We start from the raw sequence: 15,197 nt of genomic DNA, 5'->3' as shown, positions 1-15,197 counted from the left end.
AGAGGAACAAAAGCTGATTTTGCTCCAGGAAGAAGCCCTTTCTGTCTTTGTCCGGCACAGGCAGAGGGAAGCGCCCTTAGTGTTGTGCCAAGGAGTTTATGCTGGTGGTTGCCTTGGAGTCGAAATGCAAAGGACTGTCTGATGTCCTTTGAGGAGCTGCACCTGAGCCAAGTGATGCTCTTCTTTTACCTGTCAGGTGAGGAGGCCTTTCCTGAAGACAGAAAAGTGAATCTTCAAGCAGGAAGGGTGGGGTGGGGTGGGGTCAGCTGGTGTGCTGGAATGATGAGAGATCAGGAGACTTGGGTTCAAATGCCCACTCAGGAAATTCGCCAAGGTGACTCTGGGCAACCTGCTGTGTCTTGATCTAAATCGAAGAAGAAATTGGTACCCCATGTAGGCTGGCCTGAGCTCCTTGGAGCAAGAGAAGGATGCAGAGATGGGACAATAAGCTCCATCTCTGCAATGGGTGTGGGTCCCATTTTCACTCTTATAGCATATAGTGACTCTACTCAGCTGCCAGGTTTACCTCTTTGAGTGGCAGGCTGCTGAACTCAGAAAGTGGCTCTTGCCATTGTCTTGTTGCATCAATTGAAGTCTGAAACCATCAGATGGATTAACATTTTCAATCACCCTCAGCTTGATTAACAAGTTGAATGGTGGAGGCAGCTTTATTCCTGAATGTGACAATGATCATTTCTGAATTCTAGGGAAATGATCATGGTGATGTTTGTCTGAGCTTTCTTTGACTCTCACGCCACTGGTTATCATAGAAATGTTCTGTACTTTGGTCTGTGATGCTGCAATAAGCTGGTTCTGAAGTTTGAGTTTTGCAGATGGCTTGAAGATGGGGACAGAGGCAGAACTCTGCCTGGTTTGATGGAGGAAAGGAAGTTTTCACCTGATAAAGTTTCTACTAGCTACCCTGGTCTGTCCTAAATCCCACAAAGGGGGGGGGGGGAAACTGAAAATAAAGCAACACCAATAGATGTGGGAAGAGCATTTGGAAACATCAGAAGTATCAGTCATGCTTGAGTCAAAGGCAATCAAGGCTATTTTAGCCAGTGTTGTATAAACATCCCACAGTTCTGTGAGAACATAGAAATAGTGTCAAAGTCAATGCTGGTTGCACCTGGGGAATATCCCCAATCAATTTAGCAGAAGTAAGGTTCTAGTCCTTAAAGTCTGCATAGATAAAATTGAATCATGCTGATTCATATTGCCAAACTGTTGTGTTTATTTTGCAACTGAAGGGTTTTATTTCTGATTTCTCATGCCCAAGTCATCACTTACATTCTTTAATAAACAAATCATGGGAGTGATTTGAAGACCTGATTCTTGCTGCTTTGTATTTAACCCTATAAATGCTGGCCACAACTTATTGTGTCTTGGCAAAGATCCCTTGACATGCATCTTAGTGTGAGCACACTCCAGTACACACGCGCAGGGCATGTTGGCAACACAGCTTTAAAGCTAACAGATTGTGACTGGCCCAAGTGCTTCTAGTAACCTGCAGGACTGAGCAGGCATTTGGACCCAGCACCCCCAAGCCCTGGTCTGACACTCTCCCACTAAGCCTCACCGGCTCTTGGCATGACTTTGCTGGGGGTCTTGGGTGGCTCCTTGCCCCTCCCTGGGACTAGTAGAGAGGAATAAATTATACAAAATAAGCAGTCACGCAAATCTGCACAAAGCAACTTAAAATAATTTAACAGTGCAGAATTTCATGATCATTGTTAGATACACACAACCTTCTGGTCAAGAAATTGCAAAGTCTGAGGTTTGATTCCTTAAGTTATATATTTCCTTAAGTTGATTGAGTCAAGCCCAGTGGCATAGCTAGAGGGGGTGCAAAGCACTAAGTTTTGCAGGGAGCCTCACCGCAGTGTACAAGCAGTCCCTCGCCTTCCCCTTTGGAGCCATTCCAGGCTCTCATGGTCCGGCATAGCTAAGTGCCATGGTCTACGTGCCAGGCTCTGCCACTGAGTTACAATCCCTTTCAAATGTCATGATAATTAAATGGTACCTGTATGTTCAGAAGCAGTGTATCTGCAAGCATCCAGTAGGACACTCTTACATGAAAATCCCCCTTTTTGCCTTTCAGCCGTGATTTTCTCTCTCTATATGCTGTTATAGACTATAATATCATGCAAGCTAAACTGTTCTCCCAGCATACAGGCCACATTTCCAGGACTTTGGTCAAGCCACAAGCTCAGGGTTCACAACCACCACCACCACCACCACCCCAGTCACACATTATTCCAGGAAGTCTTGTGATTTAATCCAATCACTGTTTAAGCATCTCCTACACTACTGTATGCAAATGATTTTGGTGTTGCTGATTCATTGCATTGTACCTATGTTTTCCACAGAATCCAGCCATTCAACCCCTGATTGAATTTTGCTGATAACTGATACCTACATCTTGCTCCCCATTCAAACTTATACATATGAAAAGAAGACTCTGAGCCCCAGCATTGTGTTAAGCAGCTAGCAATCAAACTATCTTCCAGCTCAGCACTAGGCACTGTCCCCCAACCCCTTATAAGAGAGGGCTTCCTCACACTCTCCCTCTCTCTCTCCAAGGCCCAACACATTTGTGTTGTCAGAAGGTCCTCTCCACAATACTCTCCCCCCCCCCCAACTGGCTGTACAGGACAGGTAACTATCTTGCACCGGGAACTCTTTCCCTTCTTCCCCCGCTTTTTCTCCCTGTCTCTTCCCATCTTCAGTTAGCAGCTGGGGTTGGCAGAGCAGGGACCCCTAAAGCCTTCCCTGCAACCTCTCTTCCTTATCTATTTTCCTCGGACGCACCAAATACTCTTCACACGCAACCACCATGAAAACTGGGTACACTGGATTCAAGCGTGTGTACACTGGATTCTTTACTCAGCGTGTGGTCGGTCTGTGGAATTCCTTGCCACAGGATGTGGTGCTGGCGTCTAGCCTAGACGCCTTTAAAAGGGGATTGGATGAGTTTCTGGAGGAAAAATCCATTATGGGGTACAAGCCATGATGTGTATGCGCAACCTCCTGATTTTAGGAATGGGTTAAGTCAGAATGCCAGATGTAGGGGAGAGCACCAGGATGAGGTCTCTTGTTATCTGGTGTGCTCCCTGGGGCATTTGGTGGGCCGCTGTGAGATACAGGAAGCTGGACTAGATGGGCCTATGGCCTGATCCAGTGGGGCTGTTCTTATGTTCTTAACTACAATTCCCAGGAAGCCTTGCAGGTCTCTTGTTATCTGGTGTGCTCCCTGGGGCATTTGGTGGGCCGCTGTGAGATACAGGAAGCTGGACTAGATGGGCCTATGGCCTGATCCAGTGGGGCTGTTCTTATGTTCTTATGTAAGCATTAGGACCAAGAAATATCATTTCTCCATGTGCATTATAGTTACCTTTTGTTCTTTTGTATGGTTTTGTAATAAACCACAATCTTTTATTGAAAGGTATCTTTCTCTCAGTCTCCTCTTTAAGCAAAAGCAAATTTCTCTGCATTGTTATCCAGCCTACGATCCTAACGTTTTTATCTGTTTTTAAATTATGTTTTTTAATTTGTTTTAACCTTGTTTGTAAGCCGCCTTGAGTCCCTCCGGAGAGAAAGGCAGGGTAAAAATAAAGTTAATAATAATAATGTTCCAATAAAGGCATTGTAATAATTCCCCTAAACAAAACAGCCCTTTTGGTAACAACACTATTGGGAACAGGGTTGGCTTAGGGGAATCCGCTTTGGTCTGATTAAGGAGGGGCTGCTCTCATGCTTTACTGTTCATGTGTTCTAAATCAGGATGTACCATCTCATGAAAGAAGAGTCTAGTTATGGACGAAAGGCTGTTAATAAAAATGCATCTCTGGATCAGACCAAGGAGAAGTCCCACGTGAAACTCTGCAGCGTGTCTTCCCATGCTGAGCAGATCCTGCAGACCCTCGACTCCTACCGGCGGGACAGCCTCTTCACCGATGTGGTGCTTGTGATGGAGGGGCAGGAGTTTCCCTGCCACCGGGCCACCTTGTCTGCCAACAGCACCTATTTTAGAGCTCTGTTTGCTGGGGGCCTGCAGGAAGATGGCCAAGATAGTATCAGCCTCCAGGCGATCTCTGCCTCCACCATGAGTCTCCTCCTAGACTACATGTATGGTGGAAACATTGTCATCCAGGAGGACAACGTGGAAGGGATATTGGAGCTGTCCAGCCTGCTTCAGATCTCCAAACTCCAAGAGGCTTGTGCCACCTTCCTGAAAGACCAGCTCTGCCCTGGCAACTGCTTGGGCATCATGAGACTTGCCCGCTCCTTCAGCATTGCATCGCTTGTTGAGAAGAGTAAGAGGTGCGTGCTGGAAGGCTTTGTGGAGGTGTCACATTGCGAGGAGTTCCTGGAGCTGGGCATGGAGGAGCTCACAAAATGCCTGTCTAGCGACCAACTGGCGATTCCAAAGGAGGAAGTGGCCTTTGAAGCAGTGATGAGCTGGGTGTGCCATGACACAGTCCACAGGAAAGGGGCTTTGAAAGGTCTGCTGCAGTGTGTGCGGCTGTCTCTGCTGGACCCTGTGTACTTCCTGGAGAAAGTGGAAATGGACCCGCTCATCCAGGCCTCCAAGGAGTGCCTGCCTTTGCTGCAAGAAGCCCGTAAGCATCACATCCTGGGCACTGAAGTCAGCTCTCAACGCTCCAGGCCTAGAAGGTAAAAATGCACCGGCAAGCCCATACAGGGTGTACCTGAATATCTTATCACCTGGGTGGCTCCCAAGCTCTAGCAAGGAGGAGGAGAAACCAGATTTGGTTTGTGTGCAGAGAATAAGAGGTTCTTGCCAGTCAGGTATAAGGTGGCAGAATGGCCAAAGCCATGGAGTCAGGGATGAGTGGAGGGAGTGAAGTAGAGAAGGATGTGGGCAGGAGGTCTGGTCTAGAGGGTAGAGCCTCCGTCTGCCTGAAGATAACATCCACAAGGTCGCCAGTTCGAGGCCACCGGCACCGTGCAACCTTGGAGCAGCTGACAAGCTGAAGTCGAGCTATTCCATCTGCTCTGAGCGTGGGAGGTTGGAGGCCAGAATGTGAAGCCAGATTGGAATGAAACACCTTGAATGTAGTCGTTCTTGAAAGAAAGAACCTTCTTTGAAATTGTAAAAATCCCTATTTAATAAGGGATTTAATAAAGCCTGCCTATGTAAACCGCCTTGAATAAAGTCTTGAATAAAGACCAAGAAAAGTGGTATATAAATACCTGTTATTATTATTATTATGTGCTTCTGATCTCGGAGCCATGGCTCTTGCATCTGGGGTTTCAAGGCCAGCTGGCAGCACAGTAGAGGAAAGGCTGGGTGGCACCCCTGCAGGAAAAGAAAACCAGGGTTTGATTTAGGAAGCCAGAGGGGCTGGCACAGCCATACCAGTGTTGGAAAGTTGGTTCGGATTGCGCCCTAAGAGGATTATTAAGAATATTTATTTATTTTTCACATTTTATACGACCCTTCCTCCAAGGAGCTGAGGGTGAGGTCCATAGTTCCTTCCCTCCTTGTCCTCACAGCAACTCTTGAGGTAGGTGAGGTTGAGAGATAGTGACTAGCCCAAGGTTCCCCAGAAAGCTTCATGGTTAAGCAGGGATTTGAATCTGGATCTTCCAGGTCTAAGTCCAACTTCTGAACCACTACACCATCCTGGCTCTCTTTTTATATACCACTTTTCAACAGGAGTAGCTCACAAAGTGTTTTGCATAGTAAAATAAATCAGTAAATGGTTCTCTGTCCCCAAAGGACTCAGAATCTAAAAATCTGTATGTTCAACAGACAACACATGGGAAAAGATTTAGGTTCCCCCTTCTTCCTGTCCCTGCTGGGCCTCCAGTCTCCCACCCTACCTCTGCTTTGCTGGGATTGGGCACAGTCCAAGTTCGGTCATACTGCCACCACATCTAGCTGTACCCAAACACCTAACCTTTCTGTCTTCCCGTTCCAGATTCATGGAGTTGGCAGAAGTGATCATTGTGGTTGGAGGCTGCGATAAAAGGGGTCTCGCGAAACTTCCCTTTGTAGACATGTTCCATCCTGACCGTGGAGTGTGGAAACAGTTCTGCAGTGTGCCTGGATACACCAAATCAGAGTTTGCAGCATGTGCCATGAAGAATGATGTATACATATCAGGTGAGATGTCCATAAGACCAGTCTCTTCAGCAATGTGGTGTGAGGAGAGCACAAATGCAGAAGGTTCAATCCCAATCTAGGGGACACACACACACACACATACACACACACACACACAAACACACACAGAGAACACTTTGGTGTTGCCATCCCTGCCCACTGGGTACAGCTGTAGAGATGAAGCCAAGTGCACAGCCCATAACCCTATGCCTCCTGGGGTCTTGTTGGCATCCTTCAGTCTCGAAAGACTATGGTATCGCACTCTGAATAGTGTTCTGGAACAGAGCGTCCTCTCCAGTGCGCGAAGCCTGGGTAAAGTAAATATGGAGGATAGACTGTTTCCCATGCAGCAAATCCCCCCTCTCCACGTCGCTGAAATGGTCTAATGGAAAGGCAGAAGCCAAGTTGCCAGAATGTGACTGTGTTCAGCCATGAACTGACTCAGGGGCTCCGGCTCTGGATTTTGCCTCGAGGTTGACTCCTGAAGCTTTTTCCATAACTGGATGTAGCCACAAGGCAGTGGAGGTTTGGGATCAGAGTTTTCCTTCTCTCTGATGAGCTGCCTTCCCAGGCTGACGAGCCCCATCTACCCGGTGGCTGTTTAGTCGCCTCTTACGGCAAGTACAGCCAAACTGAGGGCCTATTCTTATCCCCAGCCCTCAGGGAAACTCAGGGGTACCCTCAGGGGTACCCTCCTGGGGTGCTCACTGCACAAAACCAGATAGCTCTTTATGCCACCAGAAAGGGAACTTGGCCCAGAGATTAGTAAAAACATAGTCAGTCTACTTTTATTCATTTACTTGTCTGTTTATTTATATCCCACTTTGAGTCCAAAGTGCACATTCAAATCCATCTTTTTGTCATCCAATGACTTTTGTCAGCCTACCTTCCGTCTAGGGTAACTATAAAAGCCCTGGACACTCACAGCACGGAAGCTGATGGACAGAGAAGCAAGAAGCCAAGTGGCCAGGCTAGCCCCACTTCTGCAGTATCCACACTTGCTGTAGATCAGCAATTTTCACCATTTTTCTTCTCGTGGCACACCAACCTCTACGGTCTTCCCCTCTTGTGATGTCACTTCCGGCTTCCAGGAGACTCTTCTGGGTTTTGCGGCTTTGTTTCTAGGGCTACTGTTCTGTAGTAAATGAATTATCTGTCCCTCTTCATCTGCCAGCGGAGGTTTAGAGATCGACCATAGAGGTGAACATAGAGGTGGGTGTGCCTTGAAAAGAAAAATGTTTGCAGTCGCTGATGTAGACAACGTTGAGCTAGTCTGGCAAGGTAAGGCAACTTTATCGGGTCATGTATGTGAGCATCAATTTTACCATTAGGATCCCTCCCTCCCCCAGCCACCATCTCCTCAGGTTTAATCCTTTGGCTCAGTGGTATAGCTGGAAGGGGTGCAAAGCACTAAGCACTAAGGGGTAAAAGCACTAAAGTGAATTCATCTCCATTTTGCTCCCACGGCCCAGAATGGCTTCAAGGGGGAGGAATCGCTTGCATTCTGTGGTGAGGCTCCCTACAAAACGTAGTGCTTTGCACCCTCTCTAGCTATGCCATTCCTTTTGCTCCTTGACCGCATAGCTCCTCTGCGTTTTGTTTTTGAAGGTGGCCACATTGACAGCAGGGATGTTTGGATGCTGAACTCCCAGTTGAAGGTCTGGATGAAGGTCGCCTGCTTGCAGAAAGGCAGGTGGAGACACAGGATGGTGACCCTCCAGGGAAAGGTATTTTTTTTTTAATGCCCAGCTTTACTCTGTGAACTACACTCTGCTTGACAGCTTGAATGAGGCATTGCACCAGTTATTGAATCATGGCTTCCCTGTGTGGGGGAGGAGTCAAACTACACGTTAAGAAGCTAAGCAGGGTCAGGCCTGGTTAGTACTTGGATGGGAGACTGCTTGGGAATACCGGTTGCTGTAGGCTTCTACCATAGTCTTTCGAGACTGAAGGTTGCCAACCAGGCTGTCACTAACAGAGGGCTCATGTTCAGTTTCCCTCTTCATATGTGTGACTGCATATCACACAGCTTCTCCCATGCCTTGACAACATGATGCTGTGGTGTTGTTTTAACATGACCGTGTGCTATGGTGCCTCTGTCTACACCAGCAGTGGCCAATGTTGATGTCACGACACAGAGTAAGTTGCACTACATGTTATGGGAGAGAGATTTGACACTTGGCTGCCATTTTTGGTGGCAGCCCTATATTTTTTTCCAGTTCTAGATAATCCTAACAATAAAGATAATGTAATTATCTTTATTTAGTTGGTCCTATTTTGGTTGGTCCTACTGAAGGTATAACCTGTTCTGGCTCGTTGATTTCTATCTAGTAGATCGACATGGTTAATGACTGTGAGCCCAGTCCTATCCATGTCTACTCAGAAGTCCCATTATAATCAATGGGACTTACTCCCAGGCAAGTGTGAATAGGATTGTAGCCTGGATATTCTTAAATCTCAACCAAAAGCCCAAGTTACAGAATCTAAGTCCCATCACCAAACAAAATTCCACCACGAACTATTACTTAAACACAAATTTTGTTTGTTTAAATGAAGCACCTTTTCAGAGCTCAAGGCCATGAAAAATGGCAAATATAAATGTGTGGCATCTTTTTTGTCTGTAGAAATGGGATTCTAAGATGTATCTCAGTAGTCCAGAGGAAGCAAATATCTAGGAATCACAACAGTGGAGAAACTGCCTGAAATCTATCTCTTATGGGCCTTGAAACAAACTGTAGCTCATATAGGAGAAGGAACTCTCTACTTCTCAGTTTAGGGATGTCCGCTATAACTGCTCTTTCTTTCTTTTTCAAAGAGTATCTCCAATCCTTAGGAGAGCTAACTGGAACTTGGAAGTGTGTGAGCCACTCTTGTTCGCTCTTCTCTTGCAAAGAGATTGGCAGGATTGACTCAGACAGCCCTTCACCCAAACCAGCCTCCAACCCAACCCCTCCTCCAGTCTGTTTTATGTTTTTTATTATTTAATTGATTTATAAACCACTTTTAAAAATAGATTTCACAATGAAAAATTAAACATTCAATTAAACAACAAAAATTCACCTTAAACAGTCAAATAGAACAGTTTAGAAAGAGAGATGGACAAACAAAAGTATATGACCCCCCCATATCCATCACCAACCTCTGCATGTCTCTGAGATTAGATATCTCTAAACTCTTCTCCCCATTGCTTGGTGACAGGTCTACGCAGTGGGTGGGTATGACGGCTTTGACCGCCTGAGCAGTGTGGAATACTACGATGCCTTCTTGAACAGCTGGACAACAGTCGCATCTTTGCCAGAAGCAGTGAGCTCAGCAGCTGTTGCCCCCTGCCACAACAAACTCTATGTGATTGGAGGTGCACTCGACGACCGCACCAGTACAGATAAGGTAATTGGACGTTATGGCATATTGGGAAGGCAGTTGCACCAGTCAGTTAAAGGGGGAGGTCACTGCTCTGCAGTGTGGAAATGATTCAGAAATTAAACTAAAATGTGAATTTGGGGGTTTTTGTTTGCAAAATGTGACCTTTATTGGGGTCACAAAATGGGGGTCAGTTAGAGTCCACCCTGCACTTGGCGTATACTACACACGTGCACATACATGAGAGAGAGAGAGAGATGCCTGAGGGGGGACATGATTGAGACATACAAAATTATGCAGGGGATGGACAGAGAGATGCTCTTTACACTCTCACATAACACCAGAACCAGGGGACATCCACTAAAATTGAGTCTTGGGAGAGTTAGGACAGACAAAAGAAAGTATTTCTTTACTCAGTGTGTGGTTGGTCTGTGGAACTCTTTGCTGCAGGATGTGGTGATGGCGTCTAGCCTGGACACCTTTCAAAGGGGATTGGACAAGTTTCTGGAGGAAAAATCCATTACGGGGTACAAGCCATGATGAGTATGCGCCACCTCCTGATTTTAGAAATGGGCTGTGTCAGAATGCCAGATGCAAGGGAGGGCACCAGGATGAGGTCTCTTGTTATCTGGTGTGCTCCCTGGGGCATTTTGTGGGCCGCTGTGAGATACACAGTGGGACTAGATGGGCCTATGGCTGGACTAGATGGGCCTATGGCCTGATCCAGTGGGGCTGTTCTTATGTTCTTATGGGAGAGAGAGAGAGAGAGAGTGACAGTACCCAGCCATCAGTAGGCATCACCAGTAAGCCTACCATTTGCTCCTCCTGACAATAGCTGAAATTCCTACCTCCTACCACCACCACAGAGGCTGCATGTTCACCCTCAGCTTCACCTTACTGAAAGCTGCTGCTATGGAATGGAGTTCTCAAAGTTTTGTGCAAGTTTGGTTTGGCATGAATGTGAAAGCAAAGGACATCCCAAACGTAGAAAAAGAAAGGGGTGCATTCAGTGGCATAGCTAGAGGGGGTGCAAAGAGCTAAGCGTGCAAGCAGCCCTTCCCCCTCCCCTTAGAGGCAAGGTGTACGCCTCCATTTTGCTTCCACCACCTGGAATAGCTCTGACAGGGAGAGACAGGAACCCCTTGGACGGCACCTCCAAAACTTAGTGCTTTGCACCCCCTGTAGCTACACCACTGGGTGCTTGCCTATGTGTTCTGCAAAAAAAAAAAAAAAGTTGGTGATTGCTGTTTATTTGAGCAGCCTTTGCACAGGAGCTGTTTTTGTGGTTCAGGGTTGAAGGTGCTCTTGCGTCCACATTGATTCTCAGTATCTGACAGACTTTTCCTTTCCCAGGTGCAGTGCTACAATCCGGAGGAAAACACATGGAGCCTTCAGTCTCCTGCCCCTTTCAATCAGCGATGCATCAGTGCTGTCACACTTGACAACTTGATCTATGTGGTTGGAGGGCTCCTGAGTGGAATCTTCAGCTATGATCCCCTGAAGGACATCTGGAGTGAACTGGCGTCCCTTCCCAAACCTCTGGTAAGGAGAAGGCAGAAAGGTCTTTGAGGATGTTCTGGACAGCAGAGTCAGCAAGTCTTCCATCTCTTCCAGGGCTTGTCTCTAGGACCTTCCTGAGATCCTTATGGATCCCTTATGGATCGCATCAGGCCAGCCAAACCTCTCAAGGTGGTCCACCGTCTCGCCACCTTTCCACTTTCTTCTAATTGGGGTCCGTGCAGCTTGCATGTGCAAATTCCTACACAGGTAGATATGGTGGATAGAATTGGGATGCTGTTGGTGATTCCCAGGACCCCAGGGGTGCCAGGGTATATGTGCCAGGGCACGCACAAAGCTAGCCCGCCTAGCAGTCTGAGCAATGCTGACCCTGTGACAGAGTTGGTGTCCTGGCCGTGGTTGGTTAATGTCTACTCTATCAATCTGCACAGATGTTTCCAGGATTCTCCGGCGCAAAGCCGTGGCAGTCATGAACGTAGCATAAGCATTCATGTTACAAATGTAAGATAGTTTGAAGTGGGGATCATAGAATTTGTGAGGGTGCCATAGCAATTTCTCATAAGCAATCTTCAGCACCCTGCAAAACCACACGTTCTATGATCCCCACTTCAAACTGGCTTAAATTTGTAACAAATGTGTCTTAAGGCTGCCGCTTATCCTCTCTTATGGAGGATGTGCCGTAAAACAACTTAATTGTCTTAAAATTACATAATAAATTCAATTCAAGATATATTAGGATTCTGTGGCTTCACAATGATGTACAATGTCCTCCATTGCACTGGCACCCCCTCCCCCCCCAGCAAAATGTGTGACGATGGGCCTAGATCTCTATCTTGTCAGCCTCTTTCTCTTTCCTTAGGAGAGCTGTGGAGTAACTGCATGTGACGGCAAGATCTACATCCTCGGGGGCAGAGAGGAGAGTGGAGAAGGCACTGACAAGGCTTTCACTGTGGATCCAGTCACAGGAACGGTAGAGACTCAGCCCCCTCTCCAGCGTTGCACTAGTGACCATGGCTGCGTGACCATCCTTCGGCATGTGAGCAGATGACTTGGTAGAGGCCACGCCCCTTGCAAAGGCACCTGCCCTTGATGCTTAAAGAGAATTTCTTAGTGCAACCATCACACCTCTCAGCAGCTCTGTCCTCCATTTGCGCCAGTCAGGACTCGGATCAACGATGTGCTGTGATTGATCACCGAGAAAGAGAAGGATCAGGAGACATCAGTGGGTGCTTCTGTGACTTTCTCTTGCCATCACAATCTCTTTCCTTTGCTTGCAGGCCGATTCTTGGACTCAGTTCCAAGTGTGGCTTTGGGACATTTTGGTTCTTACGGCGACAACTGAAATGATGACATTGCCCACATCCAGGAGCAAAACAGAACACATAAGTGGCAACTGTCAGCTCTATGGGACACCTAAAAGCTGCTGCTCCACGAAACGGCCACCTCAGCCTGCTTTGGGGTAGGAACAGCTGTGCCCAGTTAATGTGTAGGTGTGTGGATGTAGATGCTACATTTATGCTCTGCTTTTCAGCCAAAATAGGCTCCTGAAGCAGTTTGCAAAGTCTAGACAAAGACAACTTATAATTTGGGGTGTGATGCTGAGGCAGGAAACCCTCTCTTCTGGTTTCTGGCCATTGGTCAAGCTTCCTTCTTGCCTCCAGAGGGAATGGATGAGAGGAGCTGCTTGTGGAAAAGATGCCAACCACAAGGCAGCCTTTCTCATGATGTGCTAAGTCTTCTTGTTCCTGGTTCTTGGTGGTAGCCAGGCTCTTCCTGAGCAACCATTTTCAGTGTTTTTCTTCTCATAGTACATTGACCTCTATGGTCTTATCTACGGTCTTTCCCTCTTGTGATGTCACTACTGGCTTCCGGGAGACTCTTCCGGGTTCTGTGGCTCTGTTTCTAGGGCAACTGTCTGTAGTAAGAAATTGTCTGCCCTCTTCCTCTGCTGCCTCAATTCATTACTAAAGACAGTTGCCCTAGAAGCAGAGCCACAGAACCCAGAAGAGTTTCACTGCGCTCCAAACTCCTGTGGCACACCTGCAGACTTTTCATGGCACACCAATGTGCCATGGCACACCAGTTGAAAATGGCTGCTCCAGAGGGAGGGGAACATGTTTGTAGAGGGGAAGATGTAGGTGCCACACACAGTGGGCTCTTGCTTACCACGTTCTTGGTCACTCTGCTTGCTGGGAGTGAAATTGCATGAGTTTATCTGTGGCAGCTGGTGGTCCCCTCTTTCCACCAGGGTCTTGGAGGAGCTGTCCACTCCAGGGTGGGTGGGGAGATGGACAAAGAGTGACTTGGAGGTGGAATATACTGTAGTGAATTGGGTTTAAGATTGTGAACCCTTTTGGGACAGGGAGTACTTAGTTATTTGATTTTTTTTCCGTAAACCACTTTGTGAACTTCTTGTTGGATAGCAGTAAATAAATACTGTTGTTGTTGTTTAGTGCTACCTACCAGCTGTTTTTTTTAATGCTGATTGCTGACCAGTAGCTCAGGAGTTCAGGGATGTCTCTGGATGAGATGCTAGGGCACCAGGGGCTGAGAAGGTGGGTAAGATTACTCATTCCAGAGGCGTTACGAGGATTTCGTCACCTGGTGTGAGACCTCATCTCACCCCCATGATGAATCCCCTCCTGTACCAGGCTATACAGAGCAAATTGCAATATCAAATGCACAACCAAAATGCTGAGGCTTCACTAGCATTAGTGACACCCCCATAAACTTCATTCATTTTAATATATAGCAGTCAAGATCACTCAACAAATCAGCAACCAACAAAAAACCAGTGCCCAACTTCATGACACTCATGCAACGGAATGACAGCCCAATCCTATGCATGTCTACTCAGAAGTAAGTCCCATTAGAATCAATGGGGCTTACTCCCAGGAAAGTGTGGATAGGACTGGGCTGAGAGAGTTCTAGTATGGGCTCTGATCCATGGAAATGAGAGCTGACTCATACTCACACCTGATTGGTTCCCTGCTGTGTCATAACAACACCTCATTGGCTCTTGGAACAATCCATCTCATTACTCAGTTTAAAGAAAATAATAATAATAATAATAATCTTTATTTATATCCCGCCCTTCTCCCTGAAGGGACCCAGGGCGGCTTACAACATATTAAAAACATATTAAAAACATAATTTAACCGCAAATAAAAACATATTAAAACACATTAACAAATACCCATAAAAACAGTAGTCAGATAAAAAGTCAGATAAAAAGAGCAAAACGCAGCAAATCATAGAGGAATCAGGCCTGTAAAAATACTAAAAGATATAGAAAAGATATTTAAAAAGGCCATTAACTCAGAAGGCTTGTTTAAACAAAAAGGTCTTCAGGCCTCGCCGAAAAGTCTCAAGAGAGGGAGCCATTCTCAAATCAAGGGGAAGGGAGTTCCACAACGTTGGTGCCACTACAGAGAAGGCCCTATTTCTTGCCGCCGCCCCACATACCTCCTTAGGCGGTGGCACTTGTAAAAAGGCCTGTAAAAACAACAAAATCCATTTGTTGTTACATAAGGCGATTGTGTTTTCTGTTTCTGGTTATTTGGCTATAATGTTTGATAGAATATAGATATTTTAATGTGGTTTGCTTCATTGCATTCTGCATTAATTACCCATCATATAATATGAAGGTAATTTGAAAATAGCAAGGTTTTCTCACTTTTGGCCAGTAGTGGTGTCACTCACCCCAAGGGCGTCACATAGTGCGGTCCGCACGCTCTAGTGACACAACTGACTAACAGCCCAATCCTGTGCATGTCTACTCAGAAGCAAGTCCCATTATAGTCAGTGGAGCTTACTCCCAGGAAAGTGTGGATAGGATTGCAGCCTCATTCTCTCCCTCCATCCCCACCAACCTTGTGTTAGCTGTGTAACTAAAGAAGTCGTTTCTAGGTGAACCAGCAAAGAATCTGTTTCTTTTGAAGAATTGATCTGAATGTGACAAAGACAGAGAGAGAGAGACCCTGGAACAGAAACAGAGAGAGAGAGAGAGAGAGAGAGAGAGAGAGAGAGAGAAGGTAGCAGCAAGTTCTAGGGTGCAGGAATGCCTCTCTAGTGATCTGATGTAGTAACTTGCAGGAGTGCTCTGTTCCAATATTCTTTTCCTCCAAGGTTCAACTTGTCTACTTGTAAATAAAGCAGAGACAACAACGGTGCCATCAACTTACAG

General features: G+C 46.5%; 1 protein-coding gene across 1 annotated transcript; it reads left to right on the top strand.

The window, feature by feature from the left end:
• The first annotated feature begins 2,836 nt into the window (after positions 1-2,836).
• KLHL35 (kelch like family member 35) lies at positions 2,837-12,059 on the top strand. Its single transcript, XM_066619464.1, is given in 7 exon segments — positions 2,837-2,896; positions 3,740-4,677; positions 5,949-6,133; positions 7,742-7,860; positions 9,332-9,520; positions 10,847-11,035; positions 11,871-12,059. Coding segments are annotated over 7 exon segments (1,869 nt in total).
• Positions 12,060-15,197: the final 3,138 nt, after the last annotated feature.

Source organism: Tiliqua scincoides, chromosome 3 (assembly GCF_035046505.1).
Source record: "Tiliqua scincoides isolate rTilSci1 chromosome 3, rTilSci1.hap2, whole genome shotgun sequence".
NCBI classification, from domain to species: Eukaryota; Metazoa; Chordata; class Lepidosauria; order Squamata; family Scincidae; genus Tiliqua; species Tiliqua scincoides.
This window is presented reverse-complemented; position numbering and strand designations above follow the sequence as displayed.